The 23,691-nt window shown below is 43.4% G+C and overlaps 1 protein-coding gene across 1 annotated transcript in view; it reads left to right on the plus strand.

Moving 5' to 3' along the window:
* LOC306923997 (uncharacterized protein) overlaps positions 1-22,463 on the plus strand; it is a gene marked incomplete at both ends in the record, with an annotated part of 59,729 nt that extends 37,266 nt beyond the window's left edge. The window contains 19 exons of the mRNA XM_079502341.1: positions 2,443-3,092; positions 3,163-3,455; positions 8,995-9,025; positions 9,739-9,846; positions 10,287-10,441; positions 11,268-11,465; positions 12,909-13,117; positions 13,552-13,602; positions 13,911-13,997; positions 14,188-14,252; positions 14,857-14,979; positions 16,591-16,732; positions 17,756-17,915; positions 18,623-18,720; positions 19,803-19,886; positions 20,758-20,876; positions 21,382-21,528; positions 21,687-21,888; positions 22,266-22,463. Coding sequence (XP_079358467.1) covers positions 2,443-3,092; positions 3,163-3,455; positions 8,995-9,025; positions 9,739-9,846; positions 10,287-10,441; positions 11,268-11,465; positions 12,909-13,117; positions 13,552-13,602; positions 13,911-13,997; positions 14,188-14,252; positions 14,857-14,979; positions 16,591-16,732; positions 17,756-17,915; positions 18,623-18,720; positions 19,803-19,886; positions 20,758-20,876; positions 21,382-21,528; positions 21,687-21,888; positions 22,266-22,463 — 3,120 coding nt within the window. The remainder of the gene's footprint in view (positions 1-2,442; positions 3,093-3,162; positions 3,456-8,994; positions 9,026-9,738; positions 9,847-10,286; positions 10,442-11,267; positions 11,466-12,908; positions 13,118-13,551; positions 13,603-13,910; positions 13,998-14,187; positions 14,253-14,856; positions 14,980-16,590; positions 16,733-17,755; positions 17,916-18,622; positions 18,721-19,802; positions 19,887-20,757; positions 20,877-21,381; positions 21,529-21,686; positions 21,889-22,265) is intronic.
* Positions 22,464-23,691: the final 1,228 nt, after the last annotated feature.

The following is a 23,691-nucleotide window of genomic DNA, read 5'->3' on the forward strand; positions in this document are numbered from 1 at the left end:
CCGGTATACCCAGCATTGTCCGGATTATTAAATTGTGTGAGTGAAATAGTCTCTCTCTCTCTCTCTCCCCCTCCCCTTCTCTCCCATGCATCCCTCTGTTCTTTCTCGCCTTCTGATGTAAAGAAAACGTAGATCCCCAGGAGGAGGAGGAGGAGGCGGCTGCGGAGCCAGAGACAACAACGTCCCCTGGTCCCGCCCTGCCCTCTGAACCGGACCCAGAAGATGCAGAGACAGAGACAAAGACAGAGGCTGACCCTGAGCCAGAGCCAGAGCCAGTAGTGAGCCAGCAGCCCCAGAAAGCAGAGGAGGCCTTGTTAGCTGCCACTGTTTCTGCTGCTGCTGCTAAAGTAATAATAATAATAAACTGTATGTACATAGCACCTTTCATACATGAACGCAGCTCAAAGTGCTTTACAGGGCAGAACGTAAAGATAGCAATAAAACACAAGCAAGCAGTTAAAATGATAAAACAAGGAACATAAAGCAAAGAACATAAAAAAATCAGCATGAAAACATAGAAGGACGAAAAACATAACACGCAGCAAATCAGTCAGAATAGAAACGCAGGGGTTAAAAACTCAACTATGCATGAGGAGTCCAAGCTGCTTCTTTTCACCTGACAGGGGGAGTTTCCCTGGTTGGACGTAGCGCGTGGAAGGAACATGTTATTCCGATCAGTTCCTTTACCCTCCATCTGGCACCCCGGCTTGCCAGGGGGAGGTAGTTTAGAGACCAGGATTACTGCATGTTTTTTGGGAGGGTACCTCTGCGGGTACCTCTGCATGCCTGACGGTTTACACCTGTGGTTCTCAACCAGTGTTCCACATGTGGATCATAGCATGATCGTTGCAATCTGTGTGTGTGTGTGTGTGTGTGTGTGTGTGTGTGTGTGTGTGTGTGTGTGTGTGTGTGTGTGTGTGTGTGTGTGTGTGTGTGTGTGTGTGTGTGTGTGTGTGTGTGTGTGTGTGTGTGTGTGTGTGTGTGTGTGTGTGTGTGTGTGTGTGTGTGTGTATAGGTCAATTTATAAAAATATATATATAAAAAATAGGGATGCACGATTAATCGGTAGCATAATCGGAATTGGCCATATCGGCCATAGAAATGCCATATCGGTATCGGAATGGTCTCAAAATAATACAGATTATTGCATCGGTTATCACCAGCAATAAATAAATCAAATTTAAAAAAATCTACATTTAATTTGTGTACTCATCTCATTCAGTAGTCATTCAGTTGTGAAAACAGACACTTGGAAAAGTATTATGCTATTTATTGATTGATTGAATACTTTATTAACAGGCTTTGGGCAAAGCCCCTATAGGGCCTAGGCTTGTTTCCATTGTGGTCCTCTGTATAATATCTGAATCGGTCAGAATATATCGGCAGATAAGACCCTGCAAATAATCGGATATCGGACATAATTTCATAATCGTGCACCCCTAATAAAAAAGTATGAAATATGTAGATACTGAAGTTTCTGCCCAACAGCAACGACCTTTTTCACAATCTTCAAAGACCGACGTACTGTATTTATCTGTTTAAACATTTGGCATATTATTTAACATGAATGGTCTTACAATCTAGATTTATAGTTGTACCAAGTTGTGTGCTGGTATTGTGCACTGAAAATACAATTGTCGTGAGCTTGTAGTTCACGATCTGTTTGTTTATTGTTCTTTGTAGGAAGACGAGCATCCAGGGCAAGTCAGTTGTGGTATGTACAGTACGAATACAAATAACTGACCATTACTTTGTTTTCTCCCTTTCACTTCTTTCTCCCTCTGTTCTTTATTGACAAAAACTAATTTAGTTTTTGTCTCTATTGCTCTGACTGACCACATAACTGTCTGTACGTAAACTGACTGAACTACTATAAACAGTCCAATAAATTACATACATTTTACCACGCGGCACATCACATGAATTTACAAAATACAATGTAACACAATCATTTAAAAACAACTAAATCCCTAACACATAATACCATAAAACCCCAAATTAAAATTGTATTCTCTATTGAGACTGCCAGACATACAGATCGAGGCAGCTCATTCCAAAGAGAAGAAACCTTTGACTGTTGGTAGCTCATATACAGTTTGGTTCGACCTATAGTTTCATCGATGTACAATTAACTTAGCATTACTCCTGGTAGTCAGGGGTATTACAAGTAAAAAAGTTGTACTGTTGTCTGTCTGTCTGTCTGTCTGTCTGTCTGTCTGTCTGTCTGTCTGTCTGTCTGTCTGTCTGTCTGTCTGTCTGTCTGTCTGTCTGTCTGTCTGTCTGTCTGTCTGTCTGTCTGTCTGTCTGTCTGTCTGTCTGTCTGTCTGTCTGTCTGTCTGTCTGTCTGTCTGTCTGTCTGTCTGTCTGTCTGTCTGTCTGTCTGTCTGTCTGTCTGTCCATCCGCCTGACTGCCTGACTGCCTGACTGACTTTCTGTTCCCAGCCGTCCTTCAGCAGTCTCATTCTGTTCGCCTGTCTTCCCCGTATAGCCCCCACCTCCAGCTGCGATGTGCTTAAGAGCTGCCTGATGCGCATCCCGCACGCCTCCGATTGCCTCGGCAACATAAGCGCCTTCTTCAAGGAGAACGGAATCGGAAACGGAACTTCTAATATCCCTTCCATGCCCATCCAGCTCTCTGACGTCACCAAGCGCTTGCCCTCCCTGCCGCCCGAGCTCCGCACGGAGCTCTCCAACATCAGACTCACCCAGTTCCCGCTTAGCATCGCCTCGACGCTCACTGGCCTTTTCTCCTCCAGCTCCCCTTCAGCGGCTCCGAGCGGCTCTGGCCCTTCCCCCTCCTCCTCCCCTCCTTCTGCAGGAGCTGCTCCGAGTGGCCCATCCCCTTCCCCCTCATCCACCCCTCCTTCCGAAGGAGCAGCTCCCAGCGACTCTGGCCTTTCCACGTCGGCCTCCCCTGCCGTACGAAGGCAGTTCCTGGGCATCTCGGTGCCCTCTCTGTTGTCCGATCTGAACCTAGACCATCTCTCCGCCATCCCCCAGAGCCTGTTTTCCATCCCCCAGAAGCTCTCGCAGATTCCCAGCCAAACGAATCGGGCCTACCTCAACATCCAGACCCGCCTGAACAGCCTCAAGCCTCAAGATGCCTAAGAAACAAAAACAACAACAACAACAACAACAACAAAAACAAAAACTCAACCACAGCGGCAGCCAGCAGGATGTAGAACTCAACCGGCTAGTGCGACACTCCCCCCTGCCTCCCCCCCGCCCTCACCGCCGGCGCTCGCGCTCCCCTTCGCCGACCTCTCTGGGCGGCAGCATGCTGGAGCTTCCCAACGTGCCCTCCTACCCCCGCCTGCCGCCCATCGCCAGCCCTCCCGCCGCCCTGCAGCCGCCGCAGCAGCCGCAGCAGCAGCCGCAGCAGCCGCAGCTGTCTGGCCACCTCAACCCCGCCTTCTACATCGAGGATGACCCAGACATTTCATCCCCGCCTGCAGGTGAACTAGTGGTACAACATCCAACTAATCAATTAGTTGGATTAAGAGCAGCTTGCGCTTTAACCGCTTTAACCCAGACCTGAGAACAGATTCTACAAAAGTCTTATAAATCACGACAGTTTTCTTAAAAACGTCAAAAACGCTATGTTTCTATGTCGGTGGTTCTCAAAGTGTTTCATTTCAAGGACTCTGGTCTCCAAAAATGATATGTAATTGGCCGCCGACCCCCATCTGAAAATATGTTGTTCCAGGGACCCCCCCAGAAGCTAATATTTCAGTTAAAAACGTTCACTCTGAAAGAATATATATTCAAAGATGTGCGCCACATTTTCACGATTTTTTCAAAAATAGCGGATCTACAAGCTCGTAGTGCGGCACTCGGTGCCACGCTATGCACTTGTAGATCTGCAATTTTTCAATAGAGGGTATGCGCATGCCTAAAGTGAATGGCAAATCGAGTGGCAAAGTGAGTGGAAAAGTGAGTTTAAGGTCATTTAATGTCGTTTAATGCAATCATATAGGACTTTTCTGTTTGGATGTATGGGCTGTCAAGGCCAGAAAGTAGGTTTTTTGCCACTCAGTAGGCGTTCCCGCATATCTTCCGGGTATGATGAGGATGATGTCATGTACATACCCTCATATAGCTATAGTATAATGCTTAAAACACCAAAAGGGGTTCCCGTCCTGAATGGGTCCTCTATGCACAGCGCGCGCACGTGTGTTGATTTTGTCGACTAATACTATGACAAAAAATGTTCGTCAACTACCTTTTTTCACTGACGAAAACTAAACGTAAACTAAATGAAAACTAAGCTATGATGACTAAAACTGAGACTAAATATATTGACAATTTCACTGTAGATTTAGTCAACTAAAATCTCATGATATTTACTCGACTAAAACTAGACTAACACTAAGACGTTCCAGGTGACTAAAATGTGACTAAAACAAAATGAAAACTATTCAAGAGACAGTCAGTATTATGCGTGTCTTAAGTACTAGGTCTTATTACTTAACTTAAGACCTGGAGGCGTGATCAATGCCATTTGGCTATTCTGAGTGGCCAAACAGCATTGACCACGCCTCCAGGTCTTAAGTTAAGTCATAAGACCTGGTACTTAAGACACGCATTATACAATGACTAAAACTAAAATCAAAATGTGGTGTCAAAATCAACAGTGTACTGAACAGGTGCTGGAACAGTAAACATGTCTTGTCTTAACTCTCTCTCGACCCCCCGTCGTCCAGAGAACCCCGGCAGCCTCAGCCCTGCCGTCAACGTAGAGGACTCCAACCACAAGAGCGCCACAGCCAACACCCTGACCGTCCCCGGACCCCTGAAAGGAGGACGCCACAGGTGAGGGACAGACAGACAGACAGAGATTTTGTGCATTTTCTAGGATGATGTGCTATATATTTATATATTTGCACACTCTACCATGCAGATTGGTTAAAATGCCATTTATTAAGCCCCGCGTCAAAATTGGGTAACATCTGTTTTCTTTTGATTGTCATTAAATTAAGTATTCATATTTCGTGTTCCTTTCTGTCCACCTGTTCTCTCTCTCTCTCCCCCCCCCCCCCCCCCCCCCCCCTCCCGGCATGCGTGACGTCTGCAGTAAAACAACAGATAAAGAGTAAGACGTGCGTGCGTGTATGGATGACATACATGTTGCAGTCATGATTCAAGCATCTTTATTAGGAAAAAAGACCCCTTGAAATGTACCATCTCGTTTTCGAGGGGCTCCCAACACAGATACAGTACATGTCACAATCATTATTGTACAATAAAACAAAACAAATTACATACAACGTACATGGACAGGACAAAACACTAAAACTAAACTAAACATTGCAAACCTTGAGAACCTTACAACCTCATTACGGCATTGAATCCAATCATGTGCAGTAATGGATGGATGTCTGTATAGATGTCTACAATGTGCTGTTCCGTACGGCTTCACATCATCAACACTATGATTCACTCTTCATGATCAGTGGTTACTCCTCAAGGACACCTTGTATACAGTGGTGGAAAAAGTACTCAAATGTTTGAGTAAAGTAAAAGTACTGCATTGTAGAAAGTACTCCGTTACAAGTAGAAGTGCCATATTCAAAATGTACTTGAGTAAAAGTACAAAAGTATAGGCATCAAAATGTACTTGTGCTGTTTTACAAGTTTTCAAATGTGAAAAAAAACTTTTCAAAATAGCCGATCTACAAGGTCACAATGCGTGGCATCGCAACGCATTGTGACACATTGTGAGCTTGTAGATCGGCTATTTTCAAAAGGCATAAATGTATATAGAAATGTACTTAGTTACTTTCCACCACTGCTCAACAGTGTCACTGTTTTCAGCTGTGAGGAGATGGTACAGTATGCTGTATGTAGCTCCTCTGGATGCAAAATAAATGGCTTTCATTGCAAAATGTAAGAACGCACAATATAGAATAATACAACATATATAAATATCAGGTCCTGGTTGTACATTTTTGGAATCTTTTAACGAAACGCCTCAAATCATTTACCTTTGTTTGGTTATTGCTTTGTGAACCTATAGGTCAGTGTACGTCCAAAACAATAGGGATGTATGTTTGGCATGTTAATATGGGTCGCAAGTAAATATCCAGTTATTATTATTTTTGCTTGTACCTTAAAGCAAGGGTAGGCAACCTTAGGCACGTGTGCCAACATTGGCACAGGCGAGGGTGTTCACTGGCACACTGGCAGAATTGAGAGAGTGAGAGAGAGAGAGAGAGAGAGAGAGAGAGAGAGAGAGAGAGAGGTTTTTACTTTTAAAATTAACATTTTTTTCATTTTTTTAAACACGATCGAAATGGAATAGGCAGAAGCTTAAAGCTACAGTTAAATGAAGTCCCCTCACGATGTACACATTACATCCTGCACATAACTCTATTCACAAAAACTAAATAAACATATATCAGTATCGGCTATCGGCTGAATTGTTATTTTAAACATCGGTATCGACCAAGAATTTCCATATCGGTGCATCCCTAGTTAAGTCTAATGATCATTATTACATCTTGATGTGAAAGAACACATCTCTAAAGAAGAAATAAAGGTCGTCATGTACTGTATAGCCCATGGACAATCAAAATCAGTTATATATTTTAATTTCGATGTGGTGTCTTAAACTTAGTGTTGATATGGCACACTATCAAGAAAAATAAATGTTAAACATGGCATTTCATGTAAAAAAGGTTGCCCGACCCCTGCCTTAAAGGACCACTTCGCCCATTTTGAATCTTCAATGTGTTAGTTTTCCCCAATTTATTTTTTTTAAATCTCCCCTGTCCTCCAGCAAGGGCGAAATCCATATGGACCGGCCGGCTTGAGAGATTATCGGGAAACACTAGCCTGGCTAATAAACCAGACTCAAATCACACTATCCGCCGGCAGGCAATTTTTTTTTTGCCAACGGCTGATTCGGTCTGGCTTATTAGCCAGGCTAGGGAAACACTGACCTAGAGTGTTCATCTGCTGCCCTCTACTGTCAGTCTTGTTCCTCTGCAGCCTGTGTTGTGCTGTGCATGCAGTGTTGTGTCCTGGTTTCAGTTTTCCTATCATTTTATCCATATTTTTGCCTGTCTCCTGCAGAAAAGTTGACTTTCACAATTTTGTGAATTAGAATCGTTTTTATTTTGTTTTAGTTTTTAGGATAAATTGTAAATAGCACGGCATGTGTGGCCATGCCCATTTTTTTTTTTATCCTTGACCGAAACGTTGCAATTGATTAAACATTAATGTTTTAGTGAAGACAGTGTGTAGGTGTTTTTTATACTTTGAGAGGGAAAAAAGCCCAAACGTAAGAGTTTCTGCAGAAAACACGCATTTATGCTGTAAGAATTCACAAATGTGACTCTTTTTGATATGTGACTCTTTTTGAAATATCAGAGCTGAAATCGACATGTAAATATGAAATAAATGCTTAAACATGTAGCTAGGTGTAATGTTAGAGTCCACAGAAGTGAACCTTTCAAGCCTGTTTTCTCAACTCGCTGTTTTTTGCAAGACATTACTCTATAAGTCATATCTCCAAAACTGGAGGGTCAAACTGAACAAAATGTCACAAATGTAAAAAAAAAGAAAAATGAAGTTGACAAAAAGAGTCTATAGGTGCTGTTCTGTGCTGTGCTGTGCTGTGCTGTGCTGTGCTGTGCTGTGCTGTGCTGTGGTGTACTGTAGTGTACTGTAGTGTAGTGTAGTCTGTAGTGTAGTGTAGTGTACTGTGCTGTGCTGTACTGTGCTGTGCTGTGCTGTGCTGTGCTGTGCTGTGCGTGTACTTGCTGTGTGTGTACTGTGCTGTGCTGTGCTGTGCTGTGCGTGTACTGTACTGTACTGTACTGTACTGTACTGTACTGTACTGTACTGTACTGTACTGTACTGTGCTGTGCTGTGCTGTGCTGTGCGTGCTGTATGGTGCGTTACATCTATGAGCTGTGTACAGTGCTGTGCTGTTGTTGGCTTTTGCCTGGCTTATGAACGTCCCCTTTTCATGTGGATGTCACTATAATGTTTATAGTGAAGTTCAATTAAAATATGAGAGTTGACCTTACATGTGTATTGTCATTGTGTTACCTGGTGTAGAATAGTGTAGGTGAACCTGTATGTGTATTGTCTCAATTACCCCCCCCCCCCCCTCTCTCTCTCTCTCTTGCTCTTTTTCGTACAAACAATCTCAAAACCCAAACTCACGTTCTATGGAAGGAATCATAGGTCTATCCGGATGAGGATGTAAGCTATCCCAACCAATAAATATTGATCCTGTTTCTATTCATCCATCCCTCAAATCAAGCAGTGATCAATCACTCCATAAATCCATGGATCTATGCATGACCTCAGTGAATAATGGCAGACTGTGTATGAGCCGAAAACCACACAAATGGGTCACCATGCAACTCCTTGCAAGAAAATGGTTGCGAGGAGTTGCATGGCGACCCTTTGGTGTGGTTTGGGCCAGAGGTTCCCAACCACTGGTACTTGCACCACTAGTGGTACTTTAGCCCCCCTCCGCTGGTACCCAAAAAAGGAGAAAAAAGACAAAAGTGGAATGAAATTACTACAGGTAGTTCTTCTGACCAAGCAATTGGTTGAAATAGGCTATATCCAGCCGTGCTGAAATGGGCATGACAGCACACCTAGCCAATAGAAGATTTGAGAACAGATTAATCACATTAGAAATATCATCAGTTGTGCTGATTAGTGATTAGACTGAGTTTTGTCAGAGCAGCAGCAGCAGCATAGGAATGGAACAAAAAGGGCAGGTATACGCTCCTGTATTTTAACTAAATAAACAAATAATAATGGTTATTTATTATGGTGGTATAGAGCCAAATATTTTCTTAGGTGGTACTTCAGTATAAAAAGGTTGAGAACCAATGGTTTGGGCCATTGAATTGAACCAGTTGAATCACTCGGGTCGACAGGCAACAGGACATACCGTATCACACGGCTGGGACCAACGCTACAATCCCGTCTCCACCCTTTGGTGTGGTTTGGGTTCATGAATCCATGCAGGGACGTGCAGAGAGGGAGGGGCTGCAATACCGTAAGAGGGCACTTTTGGACAAAAATAGCAGATCTACAAGCTCACAACGCGTCACGCTGCGACGCGTTGAGAGCTTGTAGATCAGCTATTTTCGGGGCGCAACCCAGCACTCTTTCTACTGGAGATGCGGTGTACCACATAGATTTCGAAGCAAATTAGTTAAACACAAAATGCTGCGTTCAAGTTCAGGAGACTTCGGAAAAAAGCAATTCTCCTGAATGCTGCCTTGCATTTGCATTTCTTTCACCATAGTAAATGCTGCATTCATGGTCTGGAGAGGGCAGTTATTTTACAGACGGGTAAAAGGGTAGGGGCTGAAGCTCCCTTTGAGGTCTATGTGTGCACGTGCCTGAATCCATGCATTGTGCAGAATGTGTTGCATGTGTCATCATAAATAATCCATTTCAATGACATAGCACACTCATGATCACAACAGTCAACGTCTTTTATTCGTCTGCATCTCACGTAAAAAACATCTTTCACAGAAATAAGTTGCTGTGGGTTTTACCGATAAAGTATTAACAAGAGCTTGTGACTAAATAGTAACTACTTTGGATACATTGGAAAGCAGGTTATTTTTTTTCCATTTCCTGAGAAGTTTCTTTTTGGGCAAACTAAGGTTTTCGACGACATAACAAATAAAGAATGGAAATTTTGCAAGACAACCTTTTTAATAATCATTATCGTCGTTGTTGCGTATGTGATGGTGGCAGCTGGAGGCGTGGTCACTCTCAAAGTGATGATGATGATGATGAAGGAGGAGGGCGTGGCCCTGTCAGAGCATGGCCCAGCCAGACCAGCCTTTACAGCACAGATGACATGTGAGTGCACACACACACACACACACACACACACACACACACACACACACACACACACACACACACACACACACAGTTTGCACATGCTCATGCACACATTCACACGCACGCACAAATGCACACACACAGACTTATGTACGCACTTGCATGACATGCATACACACACGCACTCATGTACACCCACGCATGCACGTACGCACGCATGCAGTATGTTGGATTTTTTTCCTGACCCAGTATGTACCGTGTACTTATCAGACAGCCATCGAGTGTCATAGGCATTTGGTAAAAAAAAAGTGGGGGCACAACCGCAACTCGGGTTGGCTCCTCCATCTTTTCAGTCTGCTTCCTTCCTGCTGCGTCTGTGTTTATTCCTACTAACAACAACATAACATGTGGTCAAAACAACATTGTTGACCATGGTTCCTGCCTTGTGTTCCCAGTTTGAAAGAGCGCCCAGCGTCTTCGGCCAGTCAGACCAGTGCAGTGGTCAACGAGCGTCTTCAGGAGCTGGTCAAGATGTTCAAGGAGCGAACGGAGAAAGCCAAGGAGAAGCTCATAGAGCTGGACAGCTCCGATGACGACAGCGTCGACGCCTGTGAGTGACACATTGTCAGGAGTGGTCATCACCATGCCGGGCTTGTGGTGGACATTTCTGGCATACAACACATACAAAATAAGTGGACAATAATATTACCAGAAATTCACAAAGAGCTAGACCTGAATATCCATAACAGGTCGGTACTGTAACTCTGAGAGTGTACAAATGGAACCAGATGGACCCATCGTAAGTGTCCATTTGGTTCCATTTGTACACACAGAGTTAAGAGGGTCCTTGCAAATAAAACATGGGCAGTATTATGCGTGACTTAAGTACCAGGTCTTATTACTTAACTTAAGACCTGGAGGCGTGATCAATGCCATTTGGCTATTCTGAGTGGCCAAACAGCATTGACCACGCCTCCAGGTCTTAAGTTAAGTAATAGGACCTGGTACTTAAGACACGCATAATAATGTGAGAACCACTAGTACTATAGTTGAAGTCCTAATGTGTCATAGTGTTGTAGTAAATAAGTGACATACATAATAATTTGTGAACATGGAGACTTGACATTCAGTAATTGGGTCTATAATCAAAATAAGAACATTATAATGGTGTGTAAAAACAAAATCTAGAATTTGCCATGGACATTGTATTTTGTTGATTGATCTATCAATCAATTATGTTCCGGGTTAGGTCTAACCAGTATTTTATACTTTTGCTATTAAAGATAGCCTGATGAAGGTCGAATAAGACCGAAACGTTGCTGTTCCCTTAATAATATTTTTCGATTTTTTCTTCCAAAGCGGACACACTAGATTGGGCCTTGTATTCAGTGACCGATTGCCCTGTTTTGACCTCTCACCTTTTCTGTGACCTTCAGCTCCTCCTCAGGCACCGCCCCCTGGTCCCGGGGACCACAAGGAGGCCCAGGCAGGTGCATCAAGAGGAGGAAGAGGAGGGGTACCGGATGAGGAGGATGAGGAGCAGCAGTCTCGGTGCTCCTGCAAGGTGAAACCTCCTCGGTGCATACGAGCCCTTATGCACTACCGCTTCCCTACCAGCATCGACCCTTTTACCAGTGAGAGCCCTGCCTGCCTGCATGCTCCCGTTTAAAGCCTAATAGTCTACTAACACCGCAGGGTGGAACGTTGTTTATCCAAACCATGCGGAAATGTATTGTAATAATCTCTTTGCTTAAGTAGTCCATAAGATGGCATACCCTAGTTGTTTCCTGTCCCGGTTGACTTTCCTGTGGCTTGCCTTTATTTGACTGACTAAGCAGCAGATTTGCCAATCAAATCAAATGAAGACTTTGCTGTTTTGTGGACAAATCTACTGTGCTTTGAGGAGTCATCCTAGACATCTGACATCCATTGCCGTTCGTCCCTCCTTTGCTGGCATCTCTCTTTCTCTCCCCATCTCCATTCCTATCTTTCAACTCCATTGCCAGAGAACCATTTTTGGCAAACCACAGCTACTGTATGTTGAATCTAAAAAAGAAAAGAAAAATGTAAAAGGGAAAGTTATTGAGTCTGTCTGTGGGTTTTATAACATTACAATTTACAATGTAGGCATTTTTTAATCATTAACGCGCTATTGATTCATTAACACGCTTGACAAAAATAATCATTTGACCATTTCCTGAAAAGTACAGGACATAGGTTTCCACCATGATATGCATGTTTTCTGGGCTCATCATTCCGCATTTCCAGAAATGCGGAAAGAACTTGTGTTTTCTCATACATCCCTCCATGTATCTCCCTGCAGATCTAAGCTATGTGCTGTGGCTGTATTTCTGTCCCTTGCAGATCAGATAATATGGCTGCATTTCTGTCCCTTGGAGATCAGATAATATGGCTGCATTTCTATCCCTTGGAGATCAGATAATATGGCTGTATTTCTGTCCCTTGGAGATCAGATAATATGGCTGCATTTCTGTCCCTTGGAGATCAGATAATATGGCTGCATTTCTGTCCCTTGGAGATCAGATAATATGGCTGCATTTCTGTCCCTTGGAGATCAGATAATATGGCTGTATTTCTGTCCCTTGCAGATCAGATAATATGGCTGTATTTCTGTCCCTTGCAGATCAGATAATATGGCTGTATTTCTGTCCCTTGCAGATCAGATAATATGGCTGTATTTCTGTCCCTTGCAGATCAGATAATATGGCTGTATTTCTGCCCCTTGCAGATCTAAGCTATGTGCTGTGGCTGTATTTCTGCCCCTTGCAGAGCTAAGCTATGTGCTGTGGCTGTATTTCTGCCCCTTGCAGAGCTAAGCTATGTGCTGTGGCTGTATTTCTGCCCCTTGCAGAGCTAAGCTATGTGCTGTGGCTGTATTTCTGTCCCTTGCAGATCTAAGCTATGTGCTGTGGCTGTATTTCTGCCCCTTGCAGAGCTAAGCTATGTGCTGTGGCTGTATTTCTGTCCCTTGCAGATCTAAGCTATGTGCTGTGGCTGTATTTCTGCCCCTTGCAGAGCTAAGCTATGTGCTGTGGCTGTATTTCTGTCCCTTGCAGATCTAAGCTATGTGCTGTGGCTGCTGCTGGTGACTCTGGCGTGGAACTGGAACGTGTGGTTCATCCCGGTGCGCTGGGCCTTCCCCTACCAGACCCCGGACAACATCTACTACTGGCTGCTGACCGACTACCTCTGTGACCTGGTCTACATCCTGGACATCACCATCTTCCAACCACGCCTGCAGTTTGTACGAGGGGGAGACATCGTGGTGAGTGCATGCATGGCCACCAATGGTGGAAGGTAACTGGAGTACATTTTACTCAAGAACTATAGTACAATTCTGGGGTGCTTTTACTTTACTCGACTATTTCCTTTTTTCAATATTCTATATACTTATGGTTATTCGAACATAGCTGTTCTACAAGATCAGAATGCCTGACTTTATACAATCAGAAAATATTATTGAAATAATTTAACATTGAAATAAAGAGTTGAATAAAAGGATTTACCTTGGAGTGTTTAAAGTGGCATTGCAATGTAATGATCTCTCTGGAATGAACTTGACCTGAGATCTGCTACAATGTCATCTTTTAAAAGTAGACTTAAAGAAGAAAACCACAATGTAATTTGTATTGTATAGGATTCCAGTGGGCCTTTTCCCCACACAGCTGATTTTAACACAATGTTTTGTTTTTGTTACAGTGTGACAAAAAGGACATGAGAAAAAATTACATGAAAACGACACGTTTTAAGGTAAAGGAAATGAGTGTCTGTCTGTCTGTCTGTCTGTCTGTCTGTCTGTCTGTCTGTCTGTCTGTCTGTCTGTCTGTCTGCCTGCCTGCCTGCCTGCCTGCCTGCCTCTGTCTGTCTGTCTGTCTGTCTGTCTGTCTGTCTGTCTGTCTGTCTGTCTGTCTGTCTGTCTGTCTGTCTGTCTGTCTGTCTGTCTGTCTGTCTGTCTGTCTGTCTGTCTGTCTGTCTGTCTGTCTGTCTGTCTGTCTGTCTGTCTGTCTGTCTGTCTGTCTGCCTGCCTGCCTGTCTTGTCTAATGGATCTGGGTTTCAGATGGATGTGGCCAGCCTGGTTCCATTGGAGTTATTCTACTTCAAAACTGGCATCAATCCTCTTCTTCGTTTCCCAAGACTGCTAAAGGTGAGCCACTAGTACTGTCCCCTGACATTTGGCAATGTTGTAAGAGAAGAGAGAACGTATGATAGGTTGATGGAGGATTCTTGCTAGTTATCAGCAACAATCTGCTTTTACGACAATATCAACTATAATTTGCTATATAATGTAGCTCTTAGACAAATGTTTATCTCTGCTGTTATTAATGCGTCTTCAGATCAATTCCTTCTTTGAGTTCAATGAGCGTCTAGAAGCCATCCTGACCAAAGCCTACGTCTATAGGTGAGATGCTGCTTGTCATACAGTACACTGCATGAGCACCATGTTATACATCCTTTTATGATGCACATCCTTCTTGTTAGAACTAGCAAGTTTGTTCTCATAAGCTTTAGCCAAACTGCGTTTGCACAAGAAGTAGGCTGTGCTGCAGACTAAAGCCCTGTTTTGACCAAATCTGATTCGTGTCCATTCCAGATTGGGGTCACATTGTTTCTGTGCAGTCTGAACAGCAAAAAAAAAAAACAAACACGAAAGCAGGTTTTTGCTAATTAGATTTGGAATCAGCCTCCGGAGTGCATAAAATCAATCCAATTGCAATCTGGATTGAAAATCTGATTTAGGAACAGAGGCTCCAACAACTGTCCCATACTGTAAATGGTTCTCAAAGTGGCGTCCACTGACCTGCAGGGTTCGGACCCTTACAGGTCTGTAACTCTGAGTGTACAAACGGAACCAAATGGTTCCATTTGTATCCTCTCAGAGAGTTATGGGGGTCCTTTGAGAGCCACTGTCCTACTGTACCTGTACTGTACTGTGTGTATATCCCATTCCTCTCCCCCCAACTGTCCTACTGTACTGTGTGTATATCCCATTCCTCTCCCCCCAGAGTGATCCGCACCACCACCTACCTTCTGTATTGTCTCCATTGTAATGCCTGTCTGTTTTACTGGGGCTCCGCCTATGAAGGACTGGGCTCTACCAAGTGGGTCTATGATGGGAAGGGCAACAGGTTGGTAGAACACACACAGTCACAGTGTCTCACACACAGACATTTCAAGGGACACTTCACCCTTTTTGCTAAAAAAAATATATGTTAATGACGTTTAGAAGATTTAGAACACTTTCCTGGGGGTCTTTATGTGGGTAATATGTGTTTTTTAGTTATTTTAGTATTTCAAAGTGTCCATGATGTCGTGGACACTGGGCTCACTTACTTCCTGGACTATGTTGTCTCGGTAAGACAACCCTCCCCTATCCACAAGGAGGAGCAGTGCACCAAAGCATTATGGGAATTATGGTCTCGCATTGCCAGACTGTTGCCAGACTGTCGCAATTTCCAAATGCTTCCATCATTCAGTCTGGAGCAACGGAAGCTCTATCATGAGTGAAATATAAAGCGGAACTTCCGTTTCGTCTTTTGTCTTTACAGTAAAATGTATCCTAATATAAATAAAAAGCATCTAAGCATATATATAGCTTGCTGCAAAGCAGAAATGGAAATGAAAAAATAAGCTCTGTCTGGCTACGAGACTATGGGAATTATAGTGAGCCCAGTGTCCATGACATCATGGACACTTTGAAATACTAGAATATCTAGTGTTTCTTGTCTCCCAAACATCATTAAAATAAGTTCTGGTTGCAAAAGGGGTGAAGTGTCCTTTTAAGCTTGCCATTCCCAACCTGTGGGTCGGGCTGCGAGAGTATTGTGTGCCCCAAATAATTGGTGAAACAAAGTAATGATATATTTTTCCAGGGGGTAGAACCCAAGCCACCAGAAAGGCTGGCCAGCATTGAAGCACTAAGACCTACTGGTCAGAGTGGGGACTGCAGGCGGGCCCGTGCATCTAGCACAAGGAAACCCTGTGCATCTGGGCTTTAACATTGAGCACTTTTGGGCACCAAATAAAAAAAATGCGTTAGTAGAGCGTTCTTCCGGGTGCTTCAAAACGCCACTGAGCAGCTTCCATTGAAATTAATAGCAGGGGGCGGGTCTGTCCGCCCTCTATCCTTTATAACTCTATGGGTAGACCGTGGCAAAATTGGTTAATATAGCGTCACAATCATTTTAACCACCCATGATTCACTTCATCCAATCATACACTCATCCCATCTTCATACCGGCTATTTAAACTGGAAGTTTGCACTGCTCAATCTGCTTGCTTGTTTGCTGCTGCACACTGATACTGCTGCCTGCTTAAACTTTTCACTGCTCACCCTCCTCCACCCCAGCTACCACCTGTCGTTTTGGATCTGCTGTTAGGTACGGGGGATTCAGAGTTTGGTTGGGACTGATGCGCTTGATCCCAGTACCTAAAAGCAGATCCAATTCATCGCCAAACCATAATAAACATATTGCTCATTCGTATTCAATGAATATATATTCCATCCATTCTTGAGTTGTCCTGACTGAACTTAAACTTAGAAAAATAAACTATAAAAATACTCTATATTTTTAAAGCGAACATTTTTAACTAAAATCTTTGCTCCTGGGGGTCTCGAGAAGTCTTGAGAAGCAGTTCATTACTCAGTAATGAACTGCTTCTCAAGACTTCTCGACAGTAATGATTACTGTATGTATGTATGTATCTGGTGTGCTCATTGTCTGTACTGTAACCTGCAGCTACATTCGCTGCTACTACTTTGCGGTGAAGACCCTGATCACCATCGGAGGCCTGCCGGACCCCACCACCCTGTTTGAGATCGTCTTTCAGCTCATCAACTACTTTGTTGGAGTATTTGCCTTCTCCATCATGATTGGTCAGGTGAGGTTGACATTACCAATGTATTGCCACATTCCATGCGAATGTGTTACTCACAGTCGGGTCCTGGTCATTGCCGAATCATTTCAAAAGACAACTTATACACTACTATTACAGAGGTTCCCAAAGTGGGGTCTGGGTGACCCCCATGAGTTCTTCAGGGAGTTCCAGGGGGTCCCCCAGCTATGATGGATAGTTAGGAACCAAATGGACCCATGGATCTATAACTCTGAGAGTGTACAAATGGAACCAAATGGACCCATGGATCTATAACTCTGAGAGTGTACAAATGGAACCAAATGGACCCGAGGGTGTACAAATGGAACCAATTGGACCTGTTAGTGTCCATTTGGTTCCATTTGTACACTCTCAGAGTTAAACTAACAGTTATTTTACAATATAAATTGGGGGTCCCAGAGATAGAAATGCCATTAAATGGGGGTCCGTAGCCTAATGCATGCCAAACTGGGGATCCTTGAAATTAAACGGGTTGAGAATCACTGCTAGAGCCATACAAATCTTCTCTTATGGGGGTCCCTGGCATTCTGTATCTTTTCAAATGGATGTCTGTGGGCTGATTAGTGTCAATTTGGGGGTCCTTGACACGAAGCGTTTGGGAACCACTGCACTACTACATAAAACCTCTATGGTGCAAATAAAAGCAATTGCACTTGATCAGGAGGAGTAGTAATCTGAGTTCACAAGTGCAGTGATCATAAATTCAAGCTCTCAAGAGTGCACATCTCAGGGCTTTTGGAAATTTGTTTTTGTTTAACCCATTCAGGACGGGAACCCCTTTTGGTGTTTTAAGCATTATGTTATACTTTAGCTATTGAAAAGAATAGCAGATCTACAAGCTCGTAGTGCGGCACTCAAATAATTCTGGGGGTCCTTGACATGGAAAAGGTTGAGAACCACTGACATAGAAACATACGTTTTTCAGAAAACTGTTGACTCGGGTTGACCAGAGTCAACCCGAGTCAAAGTCTTTGACTTTGATGCTAATTATTAGCCTGTTGATTTCAGATGCGTGACGTTGTGGGTGCGGCCACGTCAGCCCAGACCTACTACCGCACCTGTGTGGACAACACCATCAAATACATGGCCTCCTATAACATCCCCAAAGACGTCCAGAACCGTGTCAAGACCTGGTACAACTACACCTGGCAGTCGCAAGGCATGCTGGGTATGTGGACAAGTGTGTGTGTGTGTGTGTGTGTGTGTGTGTGTGTGTGTGTGTGTGTGTGTGTGTGTGTGTGTGTGTGTGTGTGTGTGTGTGTGTGTGTGTGTGTGTGTGTGTGTGTGTGTGTGTGTGTGTGTGTGTGTGTGTGTGTGTGTATTTACATATTTGACAGCTAATACACCGGATGTTGTTGTGGTTTATGAAGAGTCCAGGGAAGTGTCTGTATTAGAGATGGCCTGCACCTTTGACCACAGCCTAGAGAGGAAGCCTTTATGACCAAGGTCATTAAATACCAACCACTTCTAAACACCATCTCAGAGCTGGGCTAAATCAAATCAAATCAAATCAAACTTTATTTCTAGAGCACATTTACAAAGACCAAAAGGTCAACCAAAGTGTTGTACAAGATCATAAGAACAAGCATACAAAGATACAAGCAAACAACTTGGGATGCCCAAAAAGGAGGCAAAAAGGCTGGCAAAGTATTGTAGTGTCTCTGCTATAATTGGCAGCCGGCACATATGGCGGAGATGCTGCTACTTATACCCATAGATAGATGCTGAGTGACATGCCTATTGTACCATGAAAACACATGCCATGATTTTGTAAGTGTAACTCTACTGCACCTTTAATATTTGTGTCTTTGTATGCATCTCCTTTGTGTGGACATAAATAAATGGTCTGTCTGTCTGTCTGTCTCTGTCCTCCAGACGAGCAGGAGTTGCTGACTCAGCTACCGGATAAGATGCGTCTGGACATCGCTATAGACGTCAACTACTCCATCGTCAGCAAAGTTCCTCTGTTTCAGGTATTTGAATTGGCTTATTCGCATACATGGGCAACTGGCGGCCCGGGGGCCCCCACCTTCACTTAATCTTCACCTTCACCTTCACTTCCCGCAGGTTAATTTTGGAATACTGATATATTATTGATTTCAGCTGTTACAATTCCAAACATGCAAACATGACCCGCTTTAATTACTTCAGTTTAAATTTGTAGCTAAATGATAATAGTAGCTTAATAGTAGGCCTAGCTTTTTTTATGTTCAATGTATTTGTATTTAGTTCATTATTAAACTGGATTAAAGTTAACATAACTATAATTAAAGGCATCTAAAAAGCATTTGAAATTAAATAAAAATGTTACTTTTCAGGATTCCAATTAAAAATAACAAAACATTATTCAGGATTTCAATTTAAATATAGCAAAAAATAGATGATCTACATTCTACAAGCTCAAAACGCGTCACATTGTGACACGTTTTGAGCTTGTAGATCGTCTATTTTTGCTACGACACTAATATGCAAATGTAGTGGCCCTCTGGAGTGAGTGTGAAAATGGCCCACTCCATCATCAAAGTTGCCCACCCCTGACATGCCCTAAGTCAAGATCATGCCATGCTAATATGAAACATGCTTAATGTACTGCTCCTAATAGATGGGTTCATTGCATAGGACAGATGTCAGGTATACAGTACTGCCATGGTACAAGTGCATTACTTGAGGCCCGGATGGTTAGCTCAACTGTCTGGGCAACTAGGCTGCTAAGCCAGCCTGACGGCATGCCGCGGGTTCGACTCCCGATCCCGACGGCCTTTGCCGCGTGTCTTCCCCCCATCTCTCTCCCCATTTCCTACTTTCATCCTATCATAAAAGGCACAAAAAGCCCCAAAAAATCTTTAAAAAATATCTTTAAAAAATATCTTTAAAAAATATCTTTAAAAAATATCTTTAAAAAATATCTTTAAAAAATATCTTTAAAAAATATCTTTAAAAAATATCTTTAAAAAATATCATGCTGATATGAAACATGCTTAAGTTAACATGCTTAGTTCTTCTGACTACAGTAGATCCTTTTCATTCATACGTGTGGTGTTTGGTTGACCTCCAGGGCTGTGACAGACAGATGATCTTTGACATGCTGAAGAGCCTGCGCTCTGTCGTCTACCTGCCAGGGGATTATGTCTGCAAAAAGGTAGTGATTACACAATGATTCACAGCAGTGGTTCCCAAAGTGAGGTTCGGGGACCCCCAGGGCTCCTTGAGGGAGTTCCAGGGGGTCCCCAGCTAAATGATAGTTTGGAACCAAGTGGACCCTTATGGGTCTGTAACTCTGAGAGTGTACAAATTAAACGGGTTGAGAATCTCTGCTAGAGCCGTAAAACTCTTCTCTTATGGGGGTCCCTGGCATATATTTTCAAATGGGGGTCCACAGGCTAATTAGTGTCAATTTGGGGGTCCTTGACATGAAACAGTTTGGGAACCACTGATTTACAGCACATTTTAGTGTGAGGATAACATTATGTATTTTAACTAGGGCTGGCCAATATGGACAAAATCTAATATCACGATATATTTGACCGAATTCCTCTATATCGATATTGTGACCACAATCCTATTGTGTTTATTTGAAAGAATAGCGAAAATATAGATATATTTTATTTTATATTTTTCTCTATTCGGCACTCTCTTTCTCTCTTACGTTTTGTATTTGTTTCCGCAGAAAACATTTGTGTTGTGTTGTGTTGTGTTGTGTTGTGTTGTGTTGTGTGGTGCTGCTGGTGCATGATTACATCAATGATGCATCTATGAGCTGTGTACATGCTGTGCTGTTGGATTTTGCCTGGCTTATACGAATATATATGAATGGCTGCTTTTACTGCTACTGTATGTGGATGGAAGTTCAATAAAGACATGAGAGATGATGTCTTACATTGTGTAGTGTCGCTGTATGTGTTGCCAGTTGTAGAATAGTGTAGGTGATTGAACCTGTCAGTTTATGTATTTCTGTTTGTCTCAATTAAATCTCTCTCTCTCTCTCTCTCTCTCTCTCTCTCTCTCTCCAGGGGGAGGTGGGTAGGGAGATGTACATCATCAAAGCGGGGGAGGTCCAGGTGGTCGGTGGTCCGGACGGGAAGACAGTGTTTGTCACTCTCAGAGCGGGCTCTGTCTTCGGAGAAATCAGGTGAGCCGGTTTTACACGCTCTCTAGACCCCCATAACGCTGACAGTGTACAATTGGAACCCAATGGACCCGTTGCAGTCCATTTATGAGGTTGTTGTTCTGTTGTATTCATGTTGATTCGAAAAGATATCAAGCCCATCATTTCATTTTAAGCTTTTTTCCACCACACTATTTTTATACATTCAACATTCAAGGTTGATACAACCTATTATTTTAAACATTTCAAATAACTGTCCTATCAACCACCTGTAGTCATGCCCTGGACCATAGTGGTCCAATCTGGTCCATGTACCACTGGTTGAGAAACAGTAGATCTCATAATCAGTCCCCAGCAGACGGAAATTCTTTTTCTATCTCAATGTGGAAGTTCCAATGTTTGGAACTACAGGAGAGATGCAACATCCTGCTTTGCGTCGAGATCAAAGCGTGACGCAATTCTCACTCTCTCTACGGGTCTGGGCTGACCATTGCGGATGTTGTTAATGTTGATCATCTGTGATTGGCAGTTTGCTGGCAGTGGGCGGGGGTAACAGGCGTACAGCTAATGTGATCGCTCATGGCTTCGCCAACCTCTTCATCCTGGACAAGACAGACCTGAATGAGATCCTGGTGCACTACCCTGAGTCCCAGAAAGTGCTCCGCAAGAGGGCTAGGTGAGAAACGCACGCACGCACGCACGCACGCACGCACGCACGCACGCACGCACGCACGCACGCACGCACGCACGCACGCACGCACGCACGCACGCACACACGCACGCACGCACGCACGCGTATGTAAGTGACATATAAAGCCCTTCGTGATTCTACAGGAAGATGCTAAACAAGGGAAAGAAACCTGAGCCAAAACCAGAGGCTGATGAGCACCCCGAGCAGGCCCAGACGCTCCCTGCGCGGCCTGAGACCCCCAGGCTGCTCCGAGCCGCCCTGGAGCTCAGCCAGAGATCCTCTGGACTGAAAGGAGCCATGGCCAAAGTCAGGGAGAAAACCAGCAAGTCCAGCATCTCACTACAGGTAAACTTCTACACACTGTACAACCTAAGGAATAAACTGATTAATTAAAAAAAAGCTCAATATTTGCCATTTACAATGAAAGGAGAAATTAGGTCAAATGTCCACCAAATATGACGTACATTTGTGGCAACACAAACATTAAATGCTATTGACAATGAAGGGAAAATGTACGTCATATTATCTTTTTTTATCTTTATTTATTTTTTAATATGTAGACGAGCAAATCGGCTAACCAATCACATAAATTCAGTTGTTCATGAGATGATGTATAATGATAAGAGCGCCCCTCACTTCACACGGGTGTGATTTTTAGCTTTTTATATATCTTGTAGTGTTTATATTTATTGATTAGGTGATTGACTAATCAATCCCTGCAGCCCTCCATCTCGTCGCCAGTCACCAGCCCGGCACCTGACAGACAGACTGACACGCCCACCTCAGCCGCTTCGCGCAGCCCTCCCGTGATTCGCTCTGCGTCCGGTTGCCACGGCAGCGCCTCCGACGAGGACACGCCCCCCGTCAAGGAGGAAGAGGAGAAAGAGGGAGGGAAGAGGAAAGAGAAAAAGAAGTTGTGAACACGAGAGCAGTTGTCCACTGAAATGTGATTGGCAGCGGACTTTGAGTAGCATTGCTGCGGACCGCCCTGGAACTCCCTCAAAGACTCCTAGAGGTCCCCGGGTCACACTTTGAGAACCTCTGTGCTGAGAGACAGAGAGAGAGAGAGAGAGACATGATTATCAAACCATGATTATATTCTAACGTTTTCACGCTCCCTACCCATCCTGTCTCTCTATTTTACGCTCTGCTGTACTTTTAGGTGTAATCTACATCATCTACAAATTTAATCTGCAAAGAAAAGTAAACATTGTGCTTGTGTTTATATTCCTAATATAATCTGCACTCTCTTTGTGGTATTTGTCACTATATATTTGTATATAGAGTGAAATGCATTATCTGCATTTAACCCATAAGTAACTGGAACAGTGGGCGCTACGGGGGCTGTGCCTCGGAGAGGGGGGGGGGGGGGGGGGGGGGGGGGCGTTAGGGGTTAAGTGTCTTGCTCAGGGACACCTTGGCACATTACTGAAACCTGGAATCAAACCTTTGGTTTGCAGGCTCTCTAACCCTTCAGCTATGGCCGTCCATTTCAGAGAGAGGGTCCAAATTCAGACATTGATGCATTTCACATACTGTAGGATCACGGTGTGTGTGTGCAGGCTTTCACCCCAAGCCAATATATTTGTTTTCAATACATAATGTTCACCTAGGAGAAAACCTGTCACCCCCTTCATAAATGTAAAACTTGTTTTCAGTGCAGTTACTGTACTTTAAATGTACAGCTCAAATTGAATTCAGTGTCGCCTGGCCTATTAGTGAATACACTCCTTTCGTGGCATAGCTACATAGCTACATAGCTACGCCATATAATAAACAATTTCGCCTTTGAATGTCTAAAGGTTCCACAAGGTCACATGCTTTTGTTGTTGTTGTTGTTGTTCTTTACTATATGTTTACAGTTTATTTGTAAACTTGAAGCTACATTTTGCCTTATGTGTTTTGTCAGTAAATGTATGTACTGTAGCTTGAACTGTGATGAGTAGGCTACAGTACGAGATTCTATTTTCAAAATGGTTCCACCTGAAGCTATTGTTGTTGGTTAAAGCTATAGAATGAAGACTATAGGAACTATAGGAACATGTAAGTACACAGGACTTTGCATGCTTTTATGTTCATAGATGTCCTGTTTTATGTTTGGTATGATTTGTATAATAATGTAAATATATATTTTTTTTTTATGTTTAG

The sequence above is a fragment of the Electrona antarctica genome (assembly GCF_951216825.1).
Source record: "Electrona antarctica genome assembly, chromosome: 5".
In the NCBI taxonomy this organism is placed as follows: Eukaryota; Metazoa; Chordata; class Actinopteri; order Myctophiformes; family Myctophidae; genus Electrona; species Electrona antarctica.